General features: G+C 34.2%; 1 protein-coding gene across 4 annotated transcripts; it reads right to left on the bottom strand.

Moving 5' to 3' along the window:
- Nucleotides 1–7,814: 7,814 nt before the first annotated feature.
- On the bottom strand, nucleotides 7,815–14,386 carry LOC110618759 (auxin response factor 6). Of its 4 annotated transcripts, XR_002488558.2 has the most exons (5): nucleotides 13,877–14,385; nucleotides 12,309–12,950; nucleotides 12,031–12,221; nucleotides 11,615–11,773; nucleotides 7,815–9,457 (listed from the first exon to the last, which is right to left on the bottom strand). XR_002488558.2 is itself a non-coding variant. In XM_043958031.1 (4 exons), exons 1-4 carry the CDS (start codon nucleotides 14,249–14,251, stop codon nucleotides 11,763–11,765), a joined length of 1,203 nt encoding a protein of 400 aa, XP_043813966.1. In that variant the 5' UTR covers nucleotides 14,252–14,386; the 3' UTR covers nucleotides 11,534–11,762. The 4 variants fall into 4 exon arrangements, 3 of the variants coding, with proteins under 3 accessions (XP_043813966.1, XP_021617689.1, XP_043813967.1); XM_043958031.1 differs by lacking the exon at nucleotides 7,815–9,457 and having other exon boundaries at nucleotides 11,534–11,773; nucleotides 12,047–12,221; nucleotides 13,877–14,386; XM_021761997.2 differs by lacking the exon at nucleotides 7,815–9,457 and having other exon boundaries at nucleotides 11,534–11,773.
- Nucleotides 14,387–15,745: the final 1,359 nt, after the last annotated feature.

Here is a 15,745-nt window from a genome sequence, read left to right as displayed (position 1 = left end):
TCATCTCAGTATAGCACTCAAAGGGTGTATCTCCTTGAAAGAACGATGATTGTAACATAAATGGTGACATAAGTCATATTTGTGCAGATCTGAAGCGTTTGAAAAAGATAGGAACTATACTTTCTATATCTCTATAAAATTTACAAGAATTGAGGGTCAAAGATATTCCTTTGTTTATGTTGGCTGCTATGGATAGTTTATCATTGATAAATTTTCATAAGAAAATGGCCAACTTACTCGATAACTTTAAATTCCAAATCTGCTTCCAAAGTTTCCTGTTGCTATCATCAGAAGTTGGTCCCGGTCCAGCTGCATTTCTTCCTTTTGCTTGGCGATTGAGATGGTAGGCAAGAGCTCTCCTCTAAAAAGGTTAATCGGCATGAATATAATGTTCTCTATTTCTTCATCTTTAAAAATTTCCTTAATGCATTGCAAATCCTAAGTGAAAGAACTTTTATTAATGAGTTGTGAATCCCAATGGATATTGTTGTTGGTATTTATTTTATTTTTCGACTTCTATGGAAAGAAATTGGGTATCTATTTGTTGGATATTATTGTTGTTATTTATTTGATTCTTCAAATTCTATGGAAAGGAATTGGGTATCTATTTGGTATTTATTTTATTCTTCCACTTCTATAAAAAGAAATTGGGTATCTATTTGTTCTCCTTGCAAAGAATGGAAGCTCTATTATTTACTTGTAATCGGATGCCCTTTTCAAGAAGGTCATGACCCCATGAAGTGCTTTGCCATGCCCATGATGGTTTAACTCCTTGTTTTACCTGCAAAAAAGAAGTGAATGGGTAATATCTATTTTTAAGCACACAGGCAACTAAAGAGTTAGGATTAGAAATGATTCTTCATTCCTGTTTTGCTAGAAGAGACTTGTTAAAGAGTTTCAAATCTTTAAAACCAAGCCCTCCTTGATGCTTTGGAAGGCAGATACTATCCCATATGATATCCAATGTATTTTCTTTTTAGCTTTCTTTTATCCCCACCAAAAATTTGAGATAAGGCTATTGATCTCTCTGCACAAAATTGTTGGCATGCGAAAACAAGTCATAACATAGATATGAATAGTTTTTGCAATTGCCTTAATCAAAACCTCCTTGCCACCTTGAGATAGGAGCTTTTCCTTCCATCCTGCTATCTTATTTTTGAACCTTGTGCTTTATAAAAGCAAAAGCTTGAGATTTCGATCAAGAAACAATAACAGTGAGCCCCAAGAATTTGTCTTGACCACTAATATTTTGGATTTCAAGACCTAAAGATACATGTCTTTTGAGATCCCTAGGAGTATTAGGGCCGAAAAAGATAGCAGACTTCTGTAAGTAAATGTGTTGGCCACTAGCTACCAAGTAATCTCTACGGATATGTTGAATTTTAATCGTCTCTGCTTGGATAGCCTTAGTAAAAATGATAGAGTTGTCTACAAAGAGGAGATGAGTGACTGCAGGTCCCCTTCTTGAAAAAGAAATGTCATGCAGGGAAGAGTATTTCAATTAGTGAGGAGGCATTCTATTCCTCACTAATAATGCAATTCATGAAAAGTTGCCGTCTATTAGTGAGAATTTTAACAATAATTTTGTAGAATATAGTATATATTCAAAATTTTAAATATTTACATTAATTCATATATATATTACATGAATAAAAAAATTTAAATATTTACATTAAATATTTACATGAATAAAAAAAATTAAATATTTACATTAATTCATATATATATTCAAAATTTTAAATTTTAAATAATAAAATTAATTTTTTTTAAATTTATCATGATTATAATAAAAATATTAAATTAATCTAAAAAAATAGTGGCAAATTATAATATAATCCTCAAAGTTTTATATTAATAAATATATAGTCTTTTAATTTAAATTTTATATTGAAAATATATTTATTTTATATTTTTTATGGGTCTGATACATAATTATTAACTTAACTGGCTATAAATTTTTTTAAACCTTTGATCTTTATATACCATGATACCATTGAACTTTAATATTTTGTTATAATTTTAATTCTAAATTCTAGTAGTATTTGGGGAAGATATTTTCCTAATTAGAGGGAAAAAAATATTTAATAAGATGGAGAATTATTTAAAATAAAAATATTTATTAATTAATTTTTCTATATCGAGAATATTTTATATTTTTTGTGATATTTAACTGTCCAAATTAAAAAACTATTTAATATAATAAAGAAATATCAACTTTCCATCAGACAAGTTCTTATTCACACTTAAAGATCGATGCCACCTTCCTCATTTGAGTAGAATAATTACTCTTTTTTTTTTTAAATAATATTTATTCGATATTAATATTTACATTTAGATAATTTCTACTTCAATTAAACGAAAAATATCCAATTCGTTAATTTAAATTTAACTTAATAATTTAAATTTTATTATTTTCATCAATAAACGATATTACTCTCATTGCACTACACATAATTTAAAGGAATTTTGCTGTATATGTATATACTCGTGATACTTGATTTTTTTTAGAAAATAAAAATTTTTTAATATTTCTACCAAATAAAAAATTATTAATTTAAAAAATATATTAAAATATTTTTAAAATTTTAAAAATATACTAAATAAATCTCTCTTAATTTTCTTAATTAAATGAAAAGTATATAAAACGGTCTCAATATAAGACTTCAATTATAAACCATTTTATTTAATTATTATTATTATTATTATTATTATATGTATTTATCAATTTTTTTTTATATTAGTTGCAAATTAACTCGCATTTTGTGAAACACGTCCAAAGAGAAGACGTGCAACCGTGAGACACATTTCCATATTTCGGTAAATTACAATTTGATCATTAAATTTTAATATGATTAATATATCAATCTCTATATTTTTAAAATCCAATATTTAATCAGTTCGGAGTTAAGATTAGATTTTTTTTATATATTAAAATTTAAATATTTTAATTTTTTTTATTTAAAAAAAACTTAAGTCACCGTTAACTTTTATTTAAATTATCATATTCCACTAAATTTTAACACTTTTTATTCTTTAATTTTCGTTCATTAAAATACTCTAATACTGGATGATTTCAAAATTTTCGGAAAATATTTATAATTTTAACTATTTTTAATTGGTGTCAAGTAATTTTTAAATAAATTATAAATTTTTATAAAAAGTATTTTAGAAAAAAATTGTAGTTTCAAAAATTTAACTATCTACTAACTTTAAACTAATGTCTATAATATATAGAATAACTGTAATTTTGGATACACGGAATATAAAGAGATTTAATGATTCAATTTTAAAAATATAAAAACTAATATATTAATTATACTAAGATTTAGGGACTAAAAATAGTTTACACAATATAAAATATTTCACCCTTATTAATGAGAATTTGAATATTTCAATATTTATAAAAGTATATGTATTTGAAATATTTATTCTTTGATTGATCTATTGACTAATAAAATTATGGAGATAAAAAAACTCTTATTTGAATTAATTTTAAAAATATAGAGACTAATCCGTTAATTAGACTAAAATTCATATACTAAAATATAGTTTACCCTATATTATATAATAAAAAATATATTAAATTTCAAATACTTGGCCATGCTTAATTTAGCCATGTTCATACACTTCTTTAACTAAACCACATGCATAAACAAAAAATTAATGGAGTTAAAATAAAGTTTATTAAATCTTTATAAATATATATAATTTTCTTCATATAAATATTTATGTAAAATTTCTTTTTTCCACCAAGCTTGAGGGTCACCCTCAACCCCCTGACTACGTATCGGATTTTAAGATTTAAATTTTCAACTTGATTTTTTAATTTTTTTTTCTTGAATTTTTTAATATTAAATTATTAATTAATTTCAAAAAAAAATAACCGGTTTAATGAACTCCATACAAATGGAAATATCATCATAAATAAATATATCCTAAATATTTTTATGCTTCAAAACCAAATTATTATTATTATTGATAAATTTGTAAACCTCTTATTCCATAATAGATCGGGTTTTCTTCTTACTCCATTATATGGGTCTCTCAATACTTGATTTGAGAAAAGAAAATATAAAATAAAGAAAGATGGCCAGGGGTCTACCGGGAATGCCCCCGGTGAAGACCCTCCGACATTTAAGTCAGATTCATGAACTGATGTGGTATGGATAGATAAGAGTTGAAGAGAAAAATAAAAAAATCTAGAGGCTCGAGAGCAAAAGGAAGAAGAAGAAGAAGAAGACCCCTTTCCGTCTGCTAGTGATGTATATCTGCTTCTCTGCTACAATGCTAGCTGTCTCTGTCACTCAACTCCGTACGTACGGATGTGTCAGGACTCCTCTTCGTGTCAGGACTCCTCTCCATGCCAGGCGGCCATTTAATTCTCTCCGGGCACGCATGCGGACAAAGCTGCAAAGTGATTGGGCCTACTATTCTTTCTCACATCACTTCACTGGGCTGGACTTCTTCTCATTGGACCCGGGCTCATGGTGGACCCGGTCTACTCCGTGCGTCCGGGTCGAGACTTGAGACGCTGGGTCAGTCTTGCTTAAGGAGGACTTGATGGGCTTTGGGCCATTGTTCTCCTCTTGGGCCCGACCTCGCCCAGGGTAGAGGAAGCCTGGCGGTCATCAATTGCCCTTTATCTCCTCGACAGTTATTACATGAGTGGCGAAGGGATAAATTTCTAGACTCCATTTATGACCGTGTGACCCGAGAATTGCTCTTGTCAAAAGCGTCCTTTCTTGGCCTTTTTATTCCTTTGTCTCTTTATTTTGATGTTTGAATGTATGGCGATCTAGAAATATATATTTGATGATGAATGATATTTCACCCCGGCCTGTACCTCATTATTATTTTTTACACAGACTGTCTTATGGCTTTGTCAATTTTACTTAATTGATGGTCCAGGCTATCTCTACTGGGACTTTGCTAGCCGAACCGACCCGGGCTAAGAGCTCGGCGTCTAGCTAAACTTCTGACTTGCGAGTTTTTCTTATTTTCATGAGGGCATTTCTGTTTTTAGCTCATGACCTCGTTAGTGCTGCGAGTTCGGATATATAATACCTAGAGGAATGTCTTATTTGCATGAGTGCCCCGCATTAGACGATTTTAAATCTTGTTCTTGTTACGAGCTCGAACATCTTGTCCCTCTGGATGTAACCTTCTGGCAGTCAGTGCGGTCTGAGCTGTGTGCTCCAATGGGATAGGGAGCTCGGCCTTTTGTCATTTTCCTCTTCCTGGGTCGCCTTTGCTAAGCGTTCGTTTATTGTGAGTTAATCCAAGCCGTGAGCACGACCCTTCGCTTTCATTTATCATTTTGTGCGTTTCGCATTGGCGGGTCTTTTCATATAGGGAGCTCAGAACTCTGGTATATCTTCTATACTTAGCTTTATTCAACTTGGTTGTTTACTTGTCGTGAGTCCGTCCGTACTGCGAATTAAGGAGCTCAGATTTTTATTCTTTGCTTAGGCTTTTATGCCTATAGCCTGTGATGCTGCCTGTGCTACGAGCTCAGGAGTTCGAAATTTCGCTTTCTTCACTTTAGTGCCCCGAAATCTTTTGTGAAGTCGGACTTAATTTCTTGCTTTCTTGTTGAGCCTTATACGGGCTATGTTTCAGTTTGACTGCTTGTTTGTTCGGCTTTAACTTTTCTTTTATAGGTTTATAGCCTTGCCGGTACAGACATAAGGCCCCTCCAAGCTTATGGGGAGATCGACCCTGGATTGAAGAGGTCGGACTATCTATTTTGGACTTGACCATACTACGGTTCGATTCTTTTGTATCCTAATGAGTCGGGGCTTTCTACTGCCCTATCTGGTCATTCAGAATGGTTTATTCGGCCTTTTACGTTGCTCCTGTCTCCTTGATTCTTTATCTGAGTATTTGGTTCTCGAGTATGTCTCGGTTAGTTGGGTTTTTTGCCCCTGAGTGTTTTCTAGGCTATCTACCCTCAAGCGTCTTGTGGGCTCTTTGCTGCTTAGACCTTTCTCTAGGCTAGCTGAGCTGGTTTAGTGCCAGCTGTCAATTCTCGAGGTCGGTGCCTCTTATGATTGCCCTTGGTCCTTTGTTTGGTTCTCTATCTTGGAATGCGTTTTGCTTAGGATTCGCCTCTCCTTAATTTGGTCTGCCTATTGGATTTACCAGTACCGAGCTCATTTTCTTGAGATCGGCATGGTGCTTTGGCGCTTTGGCACCGTGAGCCTTGCATTGGCCTTTAGTAGGTCGCATTGTTACATGATACAGGCATTGGGTCGCCTTAGTTTACTTTCGTTATATGCTGGCTATTTTGCGAGATCGAGGTCTTATTAGCCTGTAATCCGAGCTCTTTCGAGAGGTCGGATTCATATTTTTTATTTCTGTTTCAGCACCCTCTTGAGGTCAACATGGCGCTTTTGGCTATTGTGTGAGATCAAAGTCTCTTTATCTTATGACCCGAGCTCCTTTGGGAGGTCGGAGTTTAACTTTTCATTAATGGTCCAGTGCCCTAATCTTTTATGTGAGATCAGAACTGTGTTGCCCCAATATTTTATGTGAGGTCGGAACTGTGTTCTTATGTGATGTTTTTGTGCGTTGTTAGCGTATACCGCTGTTTGCTGTAAGCATATAGTATTCTTTAATAAAAGGCAAAAAATGGCTCGCTTTGTGCTTTTAGCGTGGCTGCGTGGTATCATCGATCTTTTTTCGAGACCGGTTGTCTACCTTACTGAGGGCTTCTTTCCCTATCAGTTCGGTTTTGCGCAGATCTGTTAGGGATTGAGGCTCTTTGGCCTCACTGTCGCTTCATTATCTCAGGTGGTTTTGTGGTGCCGGGGGTCATTTTTCGAGGCCGGTCACCTACCTCACTGAGGCCTTGCGCAAGATTCAGGCTTTTTGGCTTTATTTTCGCTTCATCATCTCAGCCAGTTTTGTGGTGCCGGGAGTCATTTTTCGAGGCCAGTCATCTACCTCACTAAGGTCTTGCGCAAGATTCAGACTCTTTGGCCTTACTGTCGCTTCATCATCTCAGCCGGTTTTGTGGTGCCGGGGGTCATTTTCGAGGCCGGTCACCTACCTCACTGAGGTCTTGCGCAAGATTCAGGCTCTTTGGCCTTACTGTTGCTTCATCATCTCAGTCGGTTTTGTGGTGCCGGGGGTCATTTTCTGAGGCCGGCCATCTACCTCACTGAGGTCTTGAGCAAGATTCAGGCTCTTTAGCCTTATTATCGCTTCATCATCTCAGCCGGTTTTGTGGTGTTGGGAGTCATTTTCCGAGGTTGGTCACCTACCTCTTTGTGCTTTTAGCGTGGCTACGTGGTATCATCGGTCTTTTTCCGAGACCAGTTGTCTACCTTACTGAGGGCTTCTTTCCCTATTAGTTCGGTTTTGCGCAGATCTGTTAGGGATTGAGGCTCTTTGGCCTTATTTTCGCTTCATCATCTCAGCCGGTTTTGTGGTGCCGGGAGTCATTTTTCGAGGCCAGTCATCTACCTCACTGAGGTCTTGCGCAAGATTCAGGCTCTTTGGCTTTACTGTCGCTTCATCATCTCAGCCGGTTTTGTGGTGCCGGGGGTCATTTTCTGAGGCCGGTCACCTACCTCATTGAGGTCTTGGGCAAGATTCAGGCTCTTTGGCCTTATTGTCGCTTCATCATCTCAGCCGATTTTGTGGTGCCAGGAGTCATTTTCTGAGGCTGGTCACCTACCTTACTGAGGTCTTGCGCAAGATTCAGGCTCTTTGGCCTTACTGTCGCTTCATCATCTCAGCCAGTTTTGTGGTACCGGGGGTCATTTTCTGAGGTCGGTCACCTACCTCATTGAGGTCTTGCGCAAGATTCAGGCTCTTTGGCCTTATTGTCGCTTCATCATCTCAGTCGGTTTTGTGGTGCCGGGAGTCATTTTCTGAGGTCGGTCACCTACCTCATTGAGGTCTTGCGCAAGATTCAGACTCTTTAGCTTTACTGTCGCTTCTAGGCTCTCTAGCCTTGCATGGGATTCAGGCTCATTAGCCTTATTGTCACTTCATCATCTCAGCCGATTTTGTGGTGCCGGAGGTCATTTTTCGAGACCAGTCACCTACCTCACTGAGGGCTTCTTCCTCTCAGCCGATTTTGTGGTGCCGGCAGTCATTTTTCGAGACCGGTTACCTATCTCACTGAGGTCTTGCGCAAGATTCAGGCTCTTTGGCCTTACTGTCGCTTCATCATCTTAGCAAATTTTTTGTGGTACCGGGGGTCATTTTCCGATGGCGGTTACCTACCTCACTGAGGTCTTGCCCAAGATTCAGGCTTTTTAGCCTTACTGTCGCTTCATTATCTCAGCCGGTTTTGTGGTGCCGGGTGTCACGGGCCCAGGCTTTGGCACTCAATTGGGATCGTGTGGCACTTAACTTGAACGCTATCAAGGCAAGTCAGCCGATGTATCTACACATTGGTCTGCACAACGAAGCACGTCGGTTAGCCAAGAGGCTAGAATACTGTTAAAGCGAGCAAGATAAAAACATATCAAGCAGATATTAGCACCCAACAAGCATAATGACATAAGCAACCAAGATATCACATGTAGGCACCGATATTTTGATAAAAGGGCTACTCATTTCATTTCAGGAGCAAAATAATCATTACACAATTCAATACAATGATCCTCGCACCACTTGCAGACAAGGGGGAACGCCTACAAGGGTGGAGGCACAGCACAGGGACTCGATAGGCCTATGGTGGCTAGTTGGGCCCAGTTCCCACTGGTGGCCAACTAGTCACTCCCCCTAAAGAGCCTTAAGGACAAGTTGGGATGTGGCAGGAGGAGACATCAATATTTCTGAGGTGACACCCCCCTTAATAAATACATGAAAATGAATTACAAGAAATTGACATAACACTTTTGATACTACTATTTTATACTAATTTCTACCCATCTTGTTTCTGAAAAATCCCATGTTGGAAAAATTACATTTTAGTCCCTTTAAGATTCTAGAACCCTAACACTAAGGTACTCTCGATGTGCCATACACAGGAAGGAACCTCTAAAATCACATATACACGGCCGATCTCACAATTTCAACAAATATATATATCACTCTTTTTTTTCCTTCTTATAGAAAATATTAAGATTTTATACTCTTAGATAAGTATTTCGATCTGAAGTTTCACTTCATTAGATTTTAAGGAAAAAATTAATAGTAATAAAATTCAATAAATATTAAAATAAACTATCTGAAAGACTATCAAAGTAATCCTGAACATAATGAATTTTTCTTTTCAGTTGGGTTATTGTAAACCTCCAGCTTTCTTTTTGTATAAACTTTCATACCTTCATGTGGATCTCAATGGGTGAATTTAGGAACTTTAGAGATAGTAAAAATCTCTTTCGTCCCCACAGACGGCGCCATTTGATAAATCTATAAACCTTTTATTTCATGATAGATTTGGTTTTCTTCTTACTTCATCATATGGGTCCCTCAATGCTTGATTTGAGAAAAGAATCTGCAAAATAAGAAAAGATGGTTAGGGGTTTACCGAGGATGCTCCCGATGAAGACCCTCCGACGTTCAAGTCAGATTCATAAACTGATGTGGTATGGATAGGCAAGAGTTGGAGAAAAAAATAAAAAATCTAGAGGCCCGAGAGCAAAAGGAAGAAGAAGAAGAAGAAGAAGAAGAAGAAGAAGAAGAAGAAGACCCCTTTTCCGTCTACTCGTGATGTATATCTGCTTCTCTGCTACAATGCTAGCTGTCTCTGTCACTCAGCTCCGTACGTACGAATGTGTCAGGACTCCTCTCCATGCCAGGCGACCATTTAATTCTCTCCGGACGCACATACGGACAGAGCTGCGAGGTGATTGGGCCTACTATTCTTTCTCACATCACTTTACTGGGCTAGACTTCTTCTCATTGGACCCGGGTTTATGGTGGACCTGGCCTATCCCGCACGTCCGGATCAAAACTTGAGACGCTAGGTCGGTCTTGCTTAAAAATGATTTGATGGATTTTGAACCATTGTTCTCCTCTTGGACCCGACCTCATCCAGAATAAAAGAAGTCCGACGGTGATCAATTATTATTATAACATACTCAAAATGTTAAATGAAAAAATTTAAAGTAATTTGACACATGCAAAAACAACATTTACTCGAAAAAAAAAAAAAAGAAAACAAGTATGAAATTAAAATGATGGGATTTTTAATCAAGAGAGAAAAGTATGTTTTGGGCTGACTTACAATTGTGAAATTAGTTTGAAAGATTCAAAGGAGCCGTACTTGACGGAGACAGAATAAAGCAAAAGAGCAAGTGCATGCATTTCTTGTCTCTCCGCTAAACTCTCATTGAATCCTCTATTTGTAAAAACAGATTTAAAGCAGTTGTATTTCTTTTTAATTAAAAATTAAAAATTAAAAAAATAAAATCTGAAATCTCTGAAATTTATTGATATACAATTGTCATCAAATTAAATTTATAAGTGCTTAAAGTAGTTATATTAATTTATTATTTTGTATATTTTAAATATAATTATAAATTAATAATAATAATTTAAAAAATTATTATATTTATCTACATGTAATTTTAAATTAAAAAAAAATTATCTAGTTTTAAATTAAAATAAAATTTTTATTATTAAAATTAAAAGACAACTGTGTTATATTATTAAATTTAGACGATGAAATTTAAATATAAGTTAACTTATAAATAAGTAATAATAAGTAATATAAATTTTAATTATATTTAAATTAAAATTTAACATTTAAAATTTTTTGCTTTAAAAAAAAACATTTAAAATTTTTATAATATAAATTAAATTTAAAATAGATACAGCTACATAAATTGAGCATAAAGCTTGTTCTCTGTTCACACTTTCATAGTTTGTACCCTATCATATACGGCTGAGATTTTTCTGAAAAGAGTCGTTTTGTTCCCATTTCATAACCGTTTTAGTTTCCATTAATGGGAACCATTTGAATGTTTTTTATTCCGCTCTAACTTCTCTATCTCTTACCCTCCAAACCTACAAGACAATAGATATTTTGAGAGAATTTTTTTTCTTCGCTAAATTATAAATTTCGCTGCTATAAATTATTTATAAATTCAATTTATTTATAAATTATTTAAAAATTCAATTTATTTATAAATTATTGGATTCAATTCAATTTAATTAATTAAGAAAAAAATTAAAAAATTAAACTGAGCTGATTTAATGTTTTAATAAAAAAATATTTTTATTGATCAATTTTCTTAAATATTTTTTCTTAGTATTTCAAACATCAGAAAATATAAAAAAATCTTTTTTAAAAAATATTTTCTATAAAATAAATAGAGAAAAATAGAGATATAATTAAAAATATATGGACTAAACAATATAAATTAACTTGAAAGGTTTAAGAAGTACAAATTCACAAAAATCATGGACATTTTAATTGACTGATTAAGAAATAAAGATTAAACAATTAATTCTGATAAAACATAAAGTCTTGATAGTAATTCTAGCTACAAGCATTTAGTTGTATATAATGTTAAATTTGTAGTCAAAATTTAAACCTATGGTCCCTGTATAGAGCAAAAATCTCTAATTCCCATCTGAAAAAGCTCATTTCATGTATTAATGTAAAATAATCCCAAGTGTTAACATCAAAGTAATGCCATCAACTAACCTTTAATCGTAGGATCAAAACTGACATTAATCAAACAGTAGTCTTCACAAGTATACCATTGGAAAAGTCCTCTAAGTTCAGAGCCAGTCATGGCTGCCCATTTGTTGAACTTCTTGTGGTGACAGTAGTTTAATGGCGCACGCCCCTTCTACAAATTCCCTGGTTTAAGAAGCATCAGATGTGTCAGCAAAGCTAATTGAAAAAGGATCACAACAGAATAAATTCCCAACATGAAGAATTTTTTTTTTAAAAAAAAAATAGCTCTTTTCAAGTACTACTTCAATCTAGATATATTTTGTTTTCAAAATATTGTTGACAACACAGATCAAATCAACTGGTTTTCAGAAAGATAAAGATCGAGAAAAGAATAGCACAACTAAAAAATTTGTCCGAATTAATGAAGCTTGGAAACGCACAGCCATGGAACATCACCGAGAAGAATAACATCATTCTCCCTGTCGACGAATACAACCTTCCAGCCTGATCTCACAGGATCCTCCAACTTCCCTTGGAGGCAAAATATATGATCTAACTCTCTCACCAATTCATGGTAGCTACTGAATTTGGCAATGTCCAGCTTCCTGCCAAAGGACCCTGACTTGTAAATCTGTCAACAATTTGATAAAAGATACATAAGAAACTTCACGTGCTCCGTAATTGTATTGACAAATGCAGAAAAGCATAAGCAACAAACCTTTACAAATGTTTGCTTCTGCTGCAATTGAGGTGTAGATTCAGAAGTATCTCTATTGAAGATGCTGCTAAGATTGACTGTGGAGTTGATTGAATTGGATACCACATTTGGAACTCCACAGTTCTTGGAAACCATTAAAGGTGGAGGTTCCTGTTGAGGGTGTTTTGGGTTGGCAAACAGGACTCCTGAAGAGAGATTATTTAAGAAATCATACCCCAATCCTACAGTCCCTTTTGTCAATATATGGTTAGAATTCATGGGTGCCTCAATTTGACCATCTATGTTAGTTCCATATGGAACATTATTCATATTGGAATCTGCCTGGAGTTCCCCTTCTTGACTCGAGTCTTCTGGAACTTTATATAATTTCTGTCTCTTGGGAACCAATGATGATGATGATGGAAGTTCCTGTTGAGGATCTTTTGGGTTTGCAAACATGAGTCCTGAAGAGAGATTATTTAAGAAATCACACTCCAATCCTGTGGTTGCTTTTGTCAATACATGGTCAGAATTTTTGGGTGCCCCAAGTTGGTTAGTTCCACATGGAACAAAATTCAAGCTGGGATCTACCTGGGGTTCCCCTTCTTGACTCGAGTCTCTCAACAGCAATAATAGTGGAATAAATGATGATGAATTGTTGTTCTGCAGGAAAATAATAACATAACTGCAAATTAAAGATAATCATCATTCTTTATCTATAAATTATGCCTTCTCCTCATCTTTTAAGCTAAATACAATTAGCATATAACATAGACATGTTAAAAAAAAGAAGAAATAACTAAGTTTGCTAAAAAAGTCCATCTAGTCAACTTCAATTAATTTGAAATTAAGAATTAGTTATCATATAGTAGGTTGGTTAATACCAAGTGACTCACGAGCACTTTCAAGATTGTGAGTTCAACAGTTTTACTTAGTAGGGCACATTGGTAGCATACCACATCCTATGGTCTCGTTTGTAGAAAAATTCTTTTCTGAACCAAGATGTTTATGCATGTAGCTAATAGAAAGTCATCAATATGTGGAACTTACATGAATTTTATAGATAGATTGGATATATACACAATGTGCACAAAGACTTCATTTGCAAAGGCACCCAAATCTTTCAATGTAGATGCAGCGGTTTCTCCACATTTTTTAACTAGAAATAGAATGTAGTAGTCTACAACTAGTTTCTCCAGAATCCAAGTTGAAGAACTTGAAAATGGCAAAAAAATTGCAGTTTGGATTATAAATTTACTGTTGAGTCTTGAAAGCAATCAACTATTTATTATGTGATAATAAATATATAGTTGAGAACAAATAGTTTGACTGCCTAGTTTGAAGTTGGGTGCCAGAACTAATGGTGCTTGATTGACGTAGTCAATAAATGATGTGGAGTTGCTACTTTATTAGCCAACAAAAGCAAGAATCTGCAATCTTGTATATATACTTGCATCATTGTAAGGCAATATCTTAAATAAACTAGATTGGAGGATGAAATTTAACACTCTAATGATCCCTTAAATTATCTGTTTTTTATTTTTGTTAAAACCCTAGACAATTAATTGAAACAGAAGTTTATGGAGTACCTGAAGGAATTGGACGACATTTGTTGCCCCAAACAGTCCATCAAAGACAATGAATTTGTGTGCTTCATTGATAGGTAGATAAGAAGCCACATAACATTTGTCAGTGCATCGCCGACCATGGATCTTGCAGGCAGCGCAAGGACCACCAGCAGCAGCAGGAGGAGGAGGAGGATGAAAAGAACTTGAAGAAGATTGGGAATAAGGATGTAATGGAAGACTTGATGAGATTTGAAAATGGGAATTTAGACTTGGAGATGATGGAGAAGACAATGGAAGTGAAGAATAAGAAGAAGACGAAGAAGAAGAAGAAGGATCATAAGAGACTATTGTAGAGGGAAACAAGAAAGGACTAAAATCACAGTAATTTTTCCCCATTGACAGAGAGCGACGGAGATCAGCCGGTGTCGGAGAATGAAAAGTGAAGTCAGTCCGACAAATTAATTCAGGGTAGACTTTTAGTCAACGTTAGTCTTATTAATTTACACTATAAACTGATAAAAGAAGATGCCGCTCCTCATAAATTAAGAATCATTTATATATATATATATTTTATTTTTTTTTTCTTTTTTTTTGCCAAAGGTATGTTCACTAAGGTCCCTAAATAGGCATGGAAGAAATTTGCGTCAAAAGAATATAATAAAAGAAATCATTAAGCAAACATTGTTTATTCCTATTTCTATTGACATGGTTGAAGAACACACAGTGAAGAGGATAAAAAAGCTAAAAAGTATTTTGGATGCAATCTGTGATAGAACTGCAACGGTCATCTCCTTTGCAAGGCTTTAATAACATAGAGAGAATCGCCTTCTAGAATAAAATTATGGAAATTACGCTTTTTTACTAGAAAAGAATCTTCTCTAGCAATCAAGGTCTCTAAAATGAGAGGATCAAGAATTCCAGGGAATCTTTTACAACTCTGACCTAGTGGAAAATTTGAAGGTTCTCTTGCTATGGCAGTAACAACTCCGCATCTCTTCTTCGAATCCATTGAAGTTTATCTTAACAAAACCGAGAGGTAGCATAATCCATACTAGGTTTTCGTGCTCCGAATTTAGCCTTTCAGAATTAGGAGGTTCACCGTTAAAAAAAAAATTTCGTTCAAATAAAATAAAACATTTTTTAGTATTTGGTGATCACCGATCTCTTTGTTTAAAAAATCAAAACAATATACCATTTTCATATGATTTAGAAAATAAAGGTTATAGACTCAATCATATGGTGTGTGCTAGTATTTATGTTAATAAAATTAATCATCTCAATCCAGCACTCAAAAGGTGTATCTCCTCGAAGAAGAGACGAACGTAATGAAGCTATATTTGTGCAGCTTTGGGGCACTTGAAGAAGAGATGAACCATGCTTTCTATATCTCCATAAAATTTGCAAGAATTGAGGGCCAAAGATATTCGTTTGTTTATGTTGACTGCTGTGGGCAGTTTGTCATTGATAAATTTCCACAAGAAAATGACCAACTTAGTCTACAACTTTAAAATCTAAATCTGCTTCCAAAGTTTCCTGTTGCTATCATCAAAAGTAGGTCTCGGTCTGGCTGCATTCCTTCCTTTACACAAATTTTATTAATTAGTCCTTAGTTAATTTTAATAATTAAGTGTTTTATTATTTAATTTTTATAATATAAAAAAATTTATTTTAATTTAATTTTATAAAAATATATACTAATTAATCTCAATTATTCATATCAAAAGCATTTAAAATTTTTTTTATCATTTAATTGCTAAAATTAGAGAAATAAATGAAGTTTAATTTAGTGGTATTATAAATAAATATAAAACTGTAAGGTGTGGAATTTAAACTGAAGCCATTTATTTTAAAAAATATTTTTTATTTACAAAATTTAAATTTAAAATTATT

Source organism: Manihot esculenta, chromosome 7 (genome assembly GCF_001659605.2).
Source record: "Manihot esculenta cultivar AM560-2 chromosome 7, M.esculenta_v8, whole genome shotgun sequence".
NCBI lineage: Eukaryota > Viridiplantae > Streptophyta > Magnoliopsida > Malpighiales > Euphorbiaceae > Manihot > Manihot esculenta.
This window is presented reverse-complemented; position numbering and strand designations above follow the sequence as displayed.